Source organism: Phyllobates terribilis, unplaced genomic scaffold (genome assembly GCF_046119375.1).
Source record: "Phyllobates terribilis strain yellow unplaced genomic scaffold, ASM4611937v1 Scaffold_4__5_contigs__length_816908805, whole genome shotgun sequence".
NCBI lineage: Eukaryota > Metazoa > Chordata > Amphibia > Anura > Dendrobatidae > Phyllobates > Phyllobates terribilis.
In genome coordinates, this window is record NW_027362764.1 from 293,285,480 (window position 1) to 293,300,886 (window position 15,407).

At 39.6% G+C, this 15,407-nt stretch overlaps 1 protein-coding gene across 3 annotated transcripts in view; it reads left to right on the forward strand.

Moving 5' to 3' along the window:
• COBL (cordon-bleu WH2 repeat protein) overlaps positions 1-15,407 on the forward strand; it is a 694,630-nt gene that overhangs the window by 581,397 nt on the left and 97,826 nt on the right. For all 3 annotated transcript variants that reach the window (XM_073678323.1, XM_073678322.1, XM_073678324.1), the window contains one exon: positions 5,101-5,368. In XM_073678323.1, the coding sequence (XP_073534424.1) occupies positions 5,101-5,368 (268 nt within the window). The remainder of the gene's footprint in view (positions 1-5,100; positions 5,369-15,407) is intronic.

The window sequence follows — 15,407 nt, forward strand, 5'->3', positions numbered from 1 at the left end:
TCTGGCACTTTGCTTGGCTCTTCCCACTTGCCCTGGTGTGTTGGCAAGTGGGATAATATTGTGGGGTTCATTTTTTTTAGGGTCCCCCCTTTTTAATAATGAGTAACGGCTACGCAGACAGCTGTGAGCTGATCTTAAGAGCCTGGGATGCTCCATGTTTATTGCCCCTTCCCAGAATAATAACACCAACCCCCAGCTGTCTGCTTTCCCTCAGCTGAGTATTAAAAATAAGGGGAACCCTACACTGTTTTTATTTTCTTTATTAGCTAAATACATGTACAGTAAGTTAGTTACACATGCACTGCACTAATTATATATCTCACTGACATCTTTCTTACTTTGCACAGGCGCCGACTGATGAATACTCTCATCAGCATTGCCTGCACTCGCTGCTGTCAGCAACACCAGGCGTACAATGATGAGATTAGTAGTCATCAGCCAATGCCTGATCGGCGGTAACGGTTTCACCGCCGGTCACAGCTGCTGGCTTACACGCTGTCCTCTCTGTGACAGCGTGGGAACCGTGATACCCAGCGGCTGTGACCGGCGGTGACTTCAGTAAGGTTACCACTGGTCAGAGACGGTGTTTCGCAAGCTGTCATATACAGTACAGACCAAAAGTTTGGACACACCTCATTTAAAGATTTTTCTGTATTTTCATGACTTTGAAAATTGTACATTCACACTGAAGGCATCAAAACTATGAATTAACACATGTGGAATTATATACTTAACAAAAAAGTGTGAAACAACTGAAAATATGTCTTATATTCTAGGTTCTTCAAAGTAGCCACCTTTTGCTTTGATGACTGCTTTGCACACTCTTGGCATTCTCTTGATGAGCTTCAAGAGGTAGTCACCGTAAATGGATTTCACTTCACAGGTGTGCCCTGTCAGGTTTAACAAGTGGGATTTCTTGCCTTATAAATGGGGTTGGGACCATCAGTTGTGTTGTGTAGAAGTCTGGTGGATACGCAGCTGAAAGTCCTACTGAATAGACTGTTAGAATTTGTACTATGGCAAGAAAAAAGCAGCTAAGTAAAGAAAAACGAGTGGCCATCATTACTTTAAGAAATGAAGGTCCGTCAGTCTGAAAAATTGGGCAAACTTTGAATGTGTCCCCAAGTGCAGTTGCAAAAACCATCAAGCGCTACAAAGAAACTGGCTCACATGAGGACCTCCCCAGGAAAGGAAGACCAAGAGTCACCTCTGCTTCTGAGGATAAGTTTATCCGAGTCACCAGCCTTAGAAATCGCAGGCTAACAGCAGCTCAGATTAGAGACCAGGTCAATGCCACACAGAGTTCTAGCAGCAGACACATCTCTACAACAACTGTTAAGAGGAGACTTTGTGTAGCAGGCCTTCATGGTAAAATAGCTGCTAGGAAACCACTGCTAAGGACAGGCAACAAGCAGAAGAGACTTGTTTGGGCTAAAGAACACAAGGAATGGACATTAGACCAGTGGAAATCTGTGCTTTGGTCTGATGAGTCCAAATTTGAGATCTTTGGTTCCAACCACTGTGTCTTTGTGCAATGCAGAAAAGGTGAACGGATGGACTCTACATGCCTGGTTCCCACCGTGAAGCATGGAGGAGGAGGTGTGATGGTGTGGGGGTGCTTTGCTGGTGACACTGTTGGGGATTTATTCAAAATTGAAGGCATACTGAACCAGCATGGCTACCACAGCATCTTGCAGCGGCATGCTATTCCATCCGGTTTGCGTTTAGTTGGACCATCATTTATTTTTCAACAGGACAATGACCCCAAACACACCTCGAGGCTGTGTAAAGGCTATTTGACCAAGGAGGAGAGTGATGGGGTGCTACGCCAGATGACCTGGCCTCCACAGTCACCAGACCTGAACCCAATCGAGATGGTTTGGGGTGAGCTGGACCGCAGAGTGAAGGCAAAACGGCCAACAAGTGCTAAGCATCTCTGGGAACTCCTTCAAGATTGTTGGAAGACCATTTCCAGTGACTACCTCTTGAAGCTCATCAAGAGAATGTCAAGAGTGTGCAAAGCAGTCATCAAAGCAAAAGGTGGCTACTTTGAAGAACCTAGAATATAAGACATATTTTCAGTTGTTTCACACTTTTTTGTTAAGTATATAATTCCACATATGTTAATTCATAGTTTTGATGCCTTCAGTGTGAATGTACAAATTTCATAGTCATGAAAATACAGAAATATCTTTAAATGAGAAGGTGTGTCCAAACTTTTGGTCTGTACTGTAGATGACAGCGTGGGAACCACCAGATGTTCGGGCCCCCATTCACTTGAATGGGGTCTGGGTTCGGGATCAAGTTCAGGTTCCGTTCTAGTACCTGAATCAAACTTTTTTATAAAGTTCAGTTGAACCCGAAGGACCTGAGCATCCACAGGTCTGCCAATCCCTACTTAATGGTTATAAGCACTTTGTGATTTACATTTACTTGCAAAATATGTCAGTGTTGCACCCACTGAAACCTTACATGGTATGTGCATTTAGTGTGAAAATTGTGCTGATGATTGTTCTTGCTTGGCACAATGACTCTCAAAGGATCTGAAATGACCCCTGTGTTAAAAACCTCTTCTTACAAGCAGAGCCACAATGAAAATTGCTTAATGTTCTCATTTATTTCAATGCCTGTCAGCCTTTACAGCTGTAGGTTTGATTTGCAACTCAATAAATTTCATTGGTTTTGCTGTCATCAAAAGAATTTTCTGCCAAAAGGCAATGTACAACCACTGCTGAATTTTCTGACTTCCTTAGTAGAATTTCAACTCCATTTAAAACTTTAAATTATTTTAATCATTTATAAAATTGTCTTTACATAACTTGTGTATTGTGAATATGTGTTTCACAAATTGTTTTGTGGGGTCAAAAATTAGCTGCACAGTCAATATACAGATGGTGTTTTAAATTCCCTGATGATATTTGTCTTTATTTGGCCATAATAATAGAAAATAAGCCTTTCATTTTTTTTTTTTTTTTAAAGTTATGCTATAGATTGTATATTTTTTAATAGAAAATATTTCACATGGCGTAATACGAATGCTGTACATATGTTCAGATCAAGGGTTCATGGACACTAAAGAGTTAGCGTGTATCTCTGCAGTCCCATTTTATAAACTCTATGGGTGTGTTCAGACAGCACTGTACAACTTGGGGCTCCGTGTGCTGTTCCACTAACCGTGTACTTAGTGGATGAATGAAGAAGCTCTCTGCAATTTACGTGCACTGGGGCATTCTCCTCACTGACAGCGCACAGACCAAAAACTTACTGAACTTGTCTCAACTTACTATTAATGTGGGTTGCACCAAAAGTCACCATATTCTGCCCCAGAAGCAATGCTCTAGGGAAAAACAATGCAATGCAATGAAACATACCATATTTATTATTATGGGATTTGTATAATTTACTGAAAAAAAAAACCTTCTATTGAACTTTATATAAAACAGGTACATTAGACTCCCATACCAGGCTATGCAGACGGCAATATGGATTTTGTCTCCTTTCATCCTTAATAATACTGTTTTCAAAAGTTTGAAATAAAATGATACCTTGATATCTGTGACCTGGTGTTTTATTCCAGAGAAATCCACGTTTTTCTTGTATGTAAATGAGCTGTTCCAGGATATGGGCCGGACCCTGATCTGTATGAGAATCTGCCTCCGGGATTATTTTTAATGAAAGGAGCGTTACCAGTGTAATGATTGACTGTCTGCTCTTCTGATTGACATGTCTCACACTGGTAACTTTCCCTTTCATTTAAAATAATCTCTGGAGACAGTCTCATGCAGATCAGTGTCCGGCCCATATCCTGGAACAGCTCATTTACATGTAAGAAAAACGTGGATTTCTCTGGAATAAGATATCAAGGCATCATTGTATTCAGCTTCCTATGACCTACACACCCATATAGATGGCTTAGGAGGGTTCATCCTACTGAAAGATTCCCTTTAATAAATGTAACAAACTAGAAAAAACACACCACATTATTTATATGTATCGCCTTTAGATTGCTTTGTTAATTAAACAAAAAATACTATAATATACAAAACATTGGAAAACAGCTGTGCATAATGTACAGTGTGTAATAAACCATGAAGCTTTCATTTATCACTGCAGTTTTGTATCAATTTGAGGCTGCGTTCTCAATTTTGTGCAGTTGTGGTCTTTCCACAGTTTCCCTGCGCAATCACTTAATCTTGCAGATGAAACAGCTGTTTCCTTGGAGAATTAAGTGATTATTCAGGAAAACAGTGGAAACACCACAGCAGCACAGAACTGCTATGGTTTAATGCCGCAGACTGATAGAAGTATGTTTGCTTATCTGCCAGAAGGTATGGAACAACTGCAGGTGTTTTCTAAGTAAATTACTAAATGACTGGCTCATAAGATCCATGTATGATTTCTTCTGTAGCTTTCTACGTTCAGACTTAAATTTCATTAGGCACAGTAAAAATGAACCGCTATTAGATATAGTGGTCTTTAGGGTACTAATGGTTGTGTGCCTGCAGGCTTCAGCTGTATGTGTCCATCCTTACAACTAACTATTAAGTGTATATGTAAGAATGATGGGAAAATGGATAAAATAGAAATATGGTTGGATATCATCATGCTTGTGTAGGTATAATTAAACACAATTAACTAGATAATTGTGTATATTGATGTATTTTGCATGTGTTGCATTTCTTTTAGAAACAAACTATGATTTTATTAGCTATTGCCTATGGTAAATCCATGGCATGCAACTATATCATAATGCTAAGGCTTGCCTGGTTCTCCAGGGCTAGATATGATTTTTTGTAGGCAACCTCCACTCTGGTTACTAGATGAGAGTTCTGAAGGGTAGAGTCCAATCTATTAACTGAGAATTCTCTAATAGGAGTTTTCCAGCAGTTTTCCAGCCCCATATTGATATAAAACAAAGAGTTCCAGCCCTATAGTGATTGTGCGGACCATTTTAAATAGCTGAAGTAGTAAAGACATGTTTATACACACATTTGTTCTATTTCTCCTTGTCATATATTGCTGTTTTTTTTTAACTATATTTATTTTTTCAGATGTTAATCAGTATTACTAACATTTTTCCATAATTAAATCAACATGCAGGTGAAAAACACTTATCTCGATGCAACAGTGTTTCATCGGAGGAACTTTTGACAACTGATGATGCTGGATCTGTAAATAGTTACAGACAGAACTCAGGCATTGTGAGCTCCCCATCAGACAACACTTCACTAGATTTGCATATTTATAGTAGCAAAAGAAAAGATAAAACTGAGAAACAATTGAATGAATGCAACACCCTTATGGACAATATGCACCCTGCCAGAGCTGGATCTTTTAACAGTGACAACTCATGGATTCTAAATACAAGGTATGTATTAAATGCTTTAGAAACGTCTGATGGTAATAAAAGATTTTGTATTTAATTTTGGATGATTTTTAAAGAGAATGTTGCATACTTTGCTTAAATGGGTTATTTGGGAATGGAAAAAAAAAAAAAAAATGTAATTATAGAGTGGATATGAAAAGTCTACACACCCCTATTAAAATGCCAGGTTTTTGTCATGTAAAAGAAAAATCATACCAAGAAGAATTTTTTCAACCTTTAATGTCACCCATAATCTGTACAAATGTATTGAGAAAGAAACTGAAATCATTTTGAGAGGGCAAGTAAAAATAGCAAAACTAAAATAATGTGGTTGCAAATGTGGGGACACCCTCTTATAATTGTGGATGTGGTTGTGTTCAGAATTAGGCAATTACATTTATACTCATATTAAATAGTAGTCAGTACACAGCTGCCACCAGTTAAAGTGATTCTGCTTAACCCCATATAAAGTTTAGCTGTTTCTAGGAGGATTTTCCTGCCATTTTGTTAGTTCCATTTTACAGCAAAGGCCATGGTCCATAAGCAGATTATAACACAGCAAAAGGATCTCATTTTTTAAAGTTATCAGTTAGGAGAAGAATCCAAAAACATTTACAAGGCATAAAATATACCTTGGAATACTGTGAAGATAGTCATCGAGAAATGGCTTAAATTTGGTATAACCGCGACGTTATCTAGAACTGAGCATCCCTCATAAATTGATGATAATACAAGAAGAAAATTGATATGGGAGGCTGCCAAGAGGCCTACAGCATTAAAGGAGCTTCATGAATTTCTGGCCAGTATTAGGTGTGTACTGCATGTGACAACCATGTCCCATTTTCTTCATATGTCTGACCTTTGGGGTAAGGTGACAAGATGAATGTCTTTTTTTTTTTACAAAGAAAAACACCCAAACCTGGCTATGTTTTGCCAAAATTACCATCAAGTCTGCCAAAAACATGGTCTGATGTGACTAAGTTTGTACGTTTTGAACATAATTCTAAAAGGTATGTTTGGTGCAACACCAAGGAACATGATAACCACAGTGGAGCATGGTGGAAGCAGCATTATGCTTTGGGGTTATTTTTTGGCAGCTGAAACTGGTGCTTTAGTTAAGATGTAGGGAATTATGTATGAACTGTTCCAAATATCAGTCAATTTTGCATCAAAACCTTCAGACCTCTACTAAATAGCTGAAGATGAAAAAGAATTTAATCTTTCAGCATTACAACAACCCTAAGCATACCCTCAAATCAACTAAAGAATGGCTTCACCAGAAGAAGATCAAAGTTTTGGAATGTCAGCACTGGGAATGGCGGTCATGTGACTGTAAGTAAGTAAGGCGCGGGATTTGAGCCACGCTTCGCTGATAGGTCGCGCCCGGCGGGCCGCGACCTATCAGCGACAGGCGCAGTCCGGCAGGGAATTGGCGCGGGATTTGAACCACGCTTCGCTGATTGGTCGCGCCCGCTGGCCGCGACCAATCAGCGATACTGGCGCGGCTACTTTAAATTAACCCCCCAATGTATCCCCCCGGGGCCCCTAATGAATTTCGTGAATACCTCATGTTGCCAATACGGCCTGTGCGCGGCGCTATCGCTGATCGTGCACAGGCACCATGTGACCCCCTGCTGCAGCCGATTCTTGCTTCCGCTTACATCACGACTATTTGCGGCTGCAGCCAGGGGTCTCCTGTTCCGCTTTCCACAGTGAGTGACGGGTTGTGGGCGGGGTTATCCCCCATCGCGTCACACCCGGCATCCACCACACGCTCTCTCAATGAGGCAGCCGGGGGTCACGTGCTGCCTGTGCACGGTCAGCGATAGCGCCGCACACAGGCAGTATTAGCAACATGAGGTATTTACGAAATTCATTAGGGGCCCCAGGGGGATACATTGGGGGGTTAATTTAAAGTAGTGGACAACTCCTTTAAACCCCGCTTTGCTGATTGGTCGCGCCAGGCCGGCCGCGACCAATCAGAGATATTGGTGCGGAATTTAACCCAGTCACAGCGCGACGTAGTTCAGTCACGTTTACTGGACAAGTTCTGTCAGTCACAGCGCACTGAACAGATACTTCTTTACGGTACGCTATCACGATTTACGCTTCCTGTCTTCCAATGGGTCGTAAGCGAAAATACGCCAATGAGGATGACAGAATAAACTACATACATATTCTATGTTCAAATATTTTTTTATTAAATTTTCAAGTAGAATGAGAAAAAAAAAATATATAGATTTCATACAAACAGTACATATATAGTGAAATAGAGGTACACAAGTAAGCAAGGTGAATACCATCGTAAACCTGAAATTATTCGGTTGGTGATATGATTCATAGCTTTAGATACGCAAGCTATATCTTATAGGTGCATTTTATAGACGGGTAACTTTGTTGATTCGTTCATAACATAAGTTGCCAAGGTATACAAAGATAACTATTTACATATTTGGAAGTACACAGACATGTTTCAGGAAAACAAGGGGGAAGGGAAAATCGGATGGTGATATTAAGACACGATATGCCCGCTATGACTATCCCGTAAGTTAGATACAGTAAGATGAATGAGGATGATGAGTCGAGTTATATTGAGAAGACTAATATAGTCTTAAACAACGCTAAGGTCTCTACGGTGAATGTTTTGGAATCATAATAGAGTTCCAATCCTCCCATTTTCTGAAGTATTTTTTTAAAAGATTGTTTCTAAGGGCGTATGTATATTCATACGTGTTGTGGCATGCTAATTTTTCTATAGTTTTTTCCACAGTTTGGGGAAGAGGGTCTTTCCAAAGGGCGGCAATATTGCTTTTTGCTGTAAGGAGTATATGAGTGATGATAGGTCTGTATCTGCATGGGAGGGTATCAAGGCCCAAAAGGAGGAGCACCAGTTCTGGTGAAAGATGTATGTTTAAACCTGTGATGTTGTTAATTAAGGATTCAATTCCAGACCAGTATGATTTGAGAGCTTTACTGCTCCAAAAGATGTGGGTCAGACTGCCAGTAGCATTACAATTCCTCCAGCAAAGGGGGGAGTTAGTGTTCTGAATTTTATGAAGTTTAAGCGGAGTAAAATACCAGCGTGTGTAGATCTTGTAGTGGGTTTCTACAAGGGATGAGCAGGGAATGTCAGTATAGATAGATTTGAAGACTTTGTGCAAAAGATCGGTCTTAATTTCTATACTTAATTCTTTTTTCCATGCTTCTATATTTGTTGTATGTGGAAAGTGAGTGTCTTGGTTGAAGTTCTGATATATGTGACCAGTTTTCCAGAAAAGGGGAGTTTGTGGGTATTTGAACATCTGAGCTAGATTTTGAGGGAGAAAAAAGTTTAGGTTGTGAGAGTTGAGGATGTTTTGAATCTTCTTCCATGTCTTTTCTTCTAGAATGTTGAGTTTGAATTTATCTCTAAGAGATTGAAAAGGTATGAGTTGTTTCTTGTCATTCATTATATCTGAGATCAATTTAATGCCTAACTTCTTCCATGAATCTAGTTTGATTCTTGAGGATAACAGTTCAAGAATATCTACAACTATCCAGGTTGGAGAAACCGTGGGGTAGCTTTTGTGAGATAGTTTTAGTATTAACCCTTTCGCAACCTTGGGTTTTGTCGTTTTTGCTTTTTCGTTTTTTGCTCCCCTTGTTCCCAGAGCCATAGCGTTTTTATTGTTTAGTCAATATGGCCATGTGAGGGCTTATTTTTTGGGGGACGCGTTGTACTTTTCAACGCCATTACTAGTTTTACCATATCATGTACGGGTAAACGGGAAAAAAATTCCAAATGCGGCAAAATTGCAAAAAAAGTGCAATACCACAGTTGTTTTTTATTTATTTTTTTACCACGTTCACTGAATGCTAAAACTGACCTGCCAATCTTATTCTACAGATCATTACGAGTTCATAGACACCAAACATGTATAGGTTCTTTTATATTTAAGTGGTGAAAAAAAATTCCAAAATTTGGTAAAAAAAATAGCGCCATTTTCCGAGACCTGTAGCGTCTCCATTTTTCGTGATCTGGGGCTGGGTGAGGGCTTATTTTTTGCACGCCGGGCTGACGTTTTTATTGATAACATTTTGGGGTAGATCCGATGTTTTGATCGCCCGTTATTGCATTTTATTGCAATTTTGCGGCGACCAAAAAACGTAATTCTGGCGTTTAGAATTTTTTTCTCGTTACGCCGTTTACCGATCGGATTAATTCTTTTTTATATTGATAGATCTGGCGATTCTGAACGCGGCGATACCAAATATGTGTATGTGGGGTTTATTTTTTATTATTTTATTTTGAATGGGGCAAAAGGGGGGTGATTTAACCTTTTATATATTTTTAATTTTTTTTATTTTTTTAAAAACTTTTTTTTTTCACTTACTGCATGCTTCAATAGTCTCCATAGGAGACTAGAAGCAGCAGTTGTCTGATCGGCTCTGCTACATACAGGGGACCAGCAGATCCCCTGCATATAGCAGAATTGGTCCTGTGCTATGAGCGCCGACCACTAGGTGGCGCTCATAGCGACCAGATCATGACAACCACAGGCGTCTGCTGCAGACCCTGGGTTGTCATGCACGCCCATCGGCGACCCGCGATCAGGTGACGGGGTCGCCGGTGGGCGGGGCTTAGGACGCGCTTCCAGGAAGCGCACGTTAAATGTCGCTGTTGGAGATTGACAGCGGCATTTAACAGGTTAACAGCCGCGGGTGGATCGCGATTCCACCCGCGGCTGTTGCGGGCACATGTCAGCTGTAAGAATCAGCTGACATGTGCTCGGTTCAGTGAGGGCTCAGCGCAGCAGCCGTCACTGAATGGGCAGTACGCAAATGTGCGTACTAAGACGTCATGGGCTCTAAAGGGGTTAATCTCCAAGAGAGAATTGCAGATTTATCTGTGATTTCTTCTGGAAGTCTCTTAGTTTTGTCGCATAAGTAGGAGAGGGTGATTAGGCTAAGTCTGCCACTGGGTTTCAAATGTTCTTTTAGGGCTATCCAGTTCGGCTTTTCTTTTTCTGCCCACCAATTCTGGCTAAGTTTGACTAAGGTGGCTTGGTAGTAGGCAGTTAAGTTGGGCAAGGCGAGTCCACCTCTTTTTTTGTTCTTTTCTAGGACAGACCTAGCTACCCTAGGTTTCTTTTTAGCCCAGGTAAGGGTGACCAGCTGTGTATGAAATTTTTGTAGCCACTTCTTCGGGATTAATAAAGGGATAAATCTAAAGATGTATAGGAGTTTTGTAAAAGGCTCATTTTGTAGGCATTAATTTTGCCAAGCCAGGAGACTTCTAGTTTAGCTATATGCATAATGTCGATCTGTATGGTTTTGTAAATATCATTTAAATTTGTGTCTATGATTAATGCTAATGGTTTGGTGAGTTTTATTCCAAGATAGCTGATATTATTATTTTCCCAGGACAGTTCAAACTCCATTTTAAGAGTTTCCAAGATTTGTGGATCAAGGTTTAGGTGGAGGACTTGGGTTTTAGTCAAATTTATTTTGTAATATGAAATTTTGGAGAAGTGTTTAATTGTGTCCAGTGGATTTCTAATTGAGTTAAGTGGGTTTGAAAGAGTTATAAGAATATCATCTGCGAACAATGAAATTTTGTATTGTCTCTGATGTATCTAGATACCACTTATTAGGGGATTTGCTTGAATTTTATCAACCAGAGGTTCTATATAGAGAACGAAAAAGGTGAGAGAAAGGGGACAACCTTGCCTCGTGCCATTGGTAAGTGCAATTCCATCTGACAGAACTTTGTTGGTCAGAATTTTTGCTGAGGGGCAAGAATAGAGAGATGTGATAGCATTTAAGATGTTTCCCTCAAATCCAAATTTTTTTAGAGTTTGAAAGAGGAAGCCCCAGTGGACTCTTTCGAACACTTTTTCTGCGTCGACAGCGACCACCAGGGCGGGAGTTTTAGTTTTTTCAATATAGGATAGCAGATTAATGGCACGTCTAGTAGCATCAGACGTTCCCCTTCCAGGGATAAATCCCACTTGATCTTTTTGAAGAAGCCTAGGGGAGATTTTTTGAAGTCTTGAGGTAATAGTTTTGGCGATGATTTTTAGGTCTGTATTTAGAAGTGAGATAGGGCGGTAGTTGCTGACATTCTCGGTGTCACCCTTGTTTATTGACCGTGATTATTGACTCCTGCATTTCTGCTGGGAAGGCGTCTTGGCATGTAGTGGAGGAGTTGATAAGTTTAGTAAGGAAGGGAGCAAGAGAGTTTTTAAAGTTTAGGTAATATTCATTCTGTAGGCCGTCTGGGCCGGGAGATTTGCATTTTGCTAATGAATTGATTGTCGCCAAAATTTCTGTTTCAGTAAAGGGGGAATTGAGAAAGTTCAAGTCTTCGTTTGAAAGAGAGGGGAGTTGGATAGAGTCTAGGAATTTGTCTATGTCAGACTTTGAGGGAGAGATTTCTGTTGGGTCTTCTTTCAGATTATAGAGCTTTCTATAGAAACTGGCTAAAACATTTGAGATGTCTTTCGGGTTTTTATGTATTGAGTTTTGCTTATCTTTGATTTTTAGGATTCTAGTTTTGTGTCTATGAATCTTAATTTTGTTGGCAAAGAGTTTAGATGGTTTGTCCATGCAGTTGTGGAAATTGCTTTTGATAGTACGGATGTATTTGTCATATTCAGATGTTAGCAGATTCTTAAGTTGAACTCGCAGTTGAAGGATTTCTGTGTGAGTTTTATCATTAGGGGACATTTCTAGTTGGATCTCTAAGTTTTTGATTTTTTTAATAATGTTTTCAGAATTTTTAATGTTGTCGCGTTTTAGTCTAGAGTTCAGTTGAATTAGGTGGCCTCTTATTACTGCTTTATGAACGGCCCAGAGGGTTGAAATTGCGATGTTTTCTAAATTGTTCTCCTGAAAATAAAGATTTATAGAATTTTGTATTGCTTCTCTATATTGTGGGTGGTGGAATAGGTAAGAGTTTGCTCGCCAGAGCTTTTTTACAGAGTGGGTGGGGCCATGGGTGACTTCGAAAATGATCAGCGAGTGGTCAGACCATGACTTGGAAAGGATATTAACAGATTTAATGTTTTGAAGTGTACGGATATCAGTTAAGAGTAGGTCAAATCGGGCAAATGATTTATGGGTATCAGAGTAGTGGGTGTACTCAATTGAGGAAGAATTAATGCAGCAAAAAGCATCAAAAAGTTCCTCTCTATTTAACCAGGGATCGAGTGAAGTGTTTAAATTCCTAGATTTGTTGGAAGTATCCAAGGAAGGGTTAGGTACTGCATTGAAGTCTCCGAATATGAGTAACTGTCCTTTTTGTGATTCATGTATAATTTTGATTAGTCTTTTTAGGAAAGTAATTTGTCCCTTGTTAGGGGCATACACGTTGACTAGGGTGTAGCATGTATCATTTATTTTGCAGATGAGAATTAGAAAGCGGCCATCTTCATCTTTAATTAAGTTGATTTTTTCAAATTTAACAGTGTCTTTGACAATGATAGCTACCCCTGCCCTTTTCTTTTTATTAGAAGATAAAAAAATATTTGGGTAGTTTTTGTTCATGAATTTAGGTGGATTATCAATTGAAAACTTAGTTTCCTGTATGCCTGCAATGTCAATATTTAATTCTGTAAGTTCTTTCCATATTAGGAATCGTTTCTGGGGTGAATTTAGACCTTTAACGTTGTAGGATAAGAATTTGTTAGCCATAGTCTGAGTCAGGTGCTTGGGTAGCAATGTGGAATTTTTGGTAAGATAGAGGGCATAGGGGTAACATTTTGAGATAGTAATTCTGTGACTTCCATTTTCAAGAGGGGTTAATAGTAAATGAACGGTGAATGAACAACCGGGTTCAGAGGCACCCGTAAATTTTAAGGGACTCCTAGGTCACTAAAGAGCTGGTAGAGCGGAAGGGTCAAAGCAAATGTAAAACTTCCGAGGAGACTAAAGTTTTAGCCTTTGTGCCTAGGCTGGACCTTAGTTAGAGAGAAATGGGTTAAGTGCTTAGGTGTCATATGAAGCTTCATGTATTGGATATATGGAGATCCTTAAGAGTTTTTAATCCCGCTGCTGTCTCGTCAATTGTAATCATCTTTTGTTTAAAGGAGAAGATGACATTAGTGGTTGGTCGTCCCCATCTGTACAGAATTTTTTTCTCTTGGAGGATATCAGTGATCGGTTTCAGTGCCTTGCGTCTAGTCATAGTCTCTTTTGATATGTCTGTGAAGACTTTAATTTTATCGAATGGAGAGGGCAATGTTTTATTGATCCTTAAGAAGTTGGTGATCTGGTCCCTCATATGATAAAATGAAAATTTTACTATGACATCTCTAGGGATATCATTGGGTAGATGGGATGGCTTGGGTAGTCTATGTGCTCTTTCTAATTAATATTGGATATCCGATAAGGTGGGAATTGTTGTTTTAATCAGGTCTTTCATGAAGGACATGAGTTCGGGGTTTTTGACCTTTTCCGGAATTCCTCTAAATTTGAGGTTGTTGCGGCAGTCTAGATCCTCTCTATCTGCTAGTTTATCTTTCAGAAACTTTATTTCTTCTCTCATCTGGTCTTGTTCTTTACTTTCCTTCTTCAGGTCAAGTACTGATCTCTCATTGTTTTCTGTTCTGGAGACAACTGTCGCTAGTGATTATCGCATGTCATCAAACTGTTCTGTGAGGTCTTCCTTTAGAGACTGCTTGAAAGCAGAGAAGAGTTTGTGAAAAAAGTCTCTATCCATAGGTTGACCCACGTTGAAGTCCAGTAAAGGGTCGTCTTCAGAGTTATCCTTTCTTGATCTTCGTCGAACTGGGCTTTTGAATTTAGTGTCATCTTCAGAGTCAGTATCGTCTGGAAGACTGTAATTTAGATGAGGTTTGGTCTGTATTTTTCTTTCTTTACGTTTAGTGATGAGTTGTGAATTTTCATATGCCATTAAGTCTTCAGGCGATGATCTTTGATTTTCTGGATGAGTTTCAATTATTTCTGAGTTGCCTTCAGGTTTTAGGTCAGTGGTAGTTTGAACCGAAGAAGTTGATTTGAGTTTTTGTTGATCTTTACCTGAATCAGTTGTTTGGTCGTTATTAGCTGGTTTATTATTAAGATTAGATTTTGTTTTTGGAGGCATTTTATTTGTATTAGTGTTCGGGAGATCTCTTTAATCGGGATCGATATTTGGAGTTTCAGATCTTGGACCGGAAGCAGTGAGAAACAGTTGAATGATTTAGAAGGAGATCAAGAGTACGTTATGTCTAGTTATAGAAATATGTGTGTAATATTGAGTAGCTTATTACAAGGAAGTAGCGTTAGATGATGGCTAGGTTGTAATATGTAAGATTTTTTGTGTGGGGAGGAAGGAGAGGTGAAGGTGGACAGTAGTAGGGAGGGTTTGTAATTGTCGTAGCTTATATATGTGAGGTTTTGGGTTTGCGCTGGGTGTCTTGGCTCTGTAGAGGTGGCAGAACTCTCAGTAGCAGTAGTAGGTACTTAACAGTACAGTTTACTTTACAATAATGGTTATTTCAGTAACTACATACATATTCTAGAATACCCGATGCTTTAGAATCGGGCCACCATCTAGTATTATATAATCTTAATGAAAAGTAAAAAAAGCAAGCAAGAAGTATTCCCACCTAAAAGACATTTGTGACAGATCATCAAGATATTCCATCAATGTCCAAGCAGTCCCACCACTGTGTCCCTTGCTTTATGGCATGACAAATTGTTAACAGTGCTAGGACAGCAATTTGACATCTTTGGTCTTATTGGCTTCTCTTGTTTATTTAAAGAGGCTCAATGCAGGGGCATGCATAGGAATCATGGGGCCCCATAGCAGAATTTCTAATTTGCCCCCCCCCCCCCAAAAAAAAAAATTAAAAAATCGACAGGGTCACAGAAGAGCAGATCTCACAACTTTCCATTCTTTACATAGTAATTTTCCTCCTGCCGAAGTCCTAGATTCCTCTTTCATTGTCCCATAAAGTGTAATGCCAACAAAAGTGTCCCCCAGACACATTATGATACCCCCATGGTGAATTCCTGCACATGCGCAGTATAATGACCCTGCTGTACCCCACCTCAA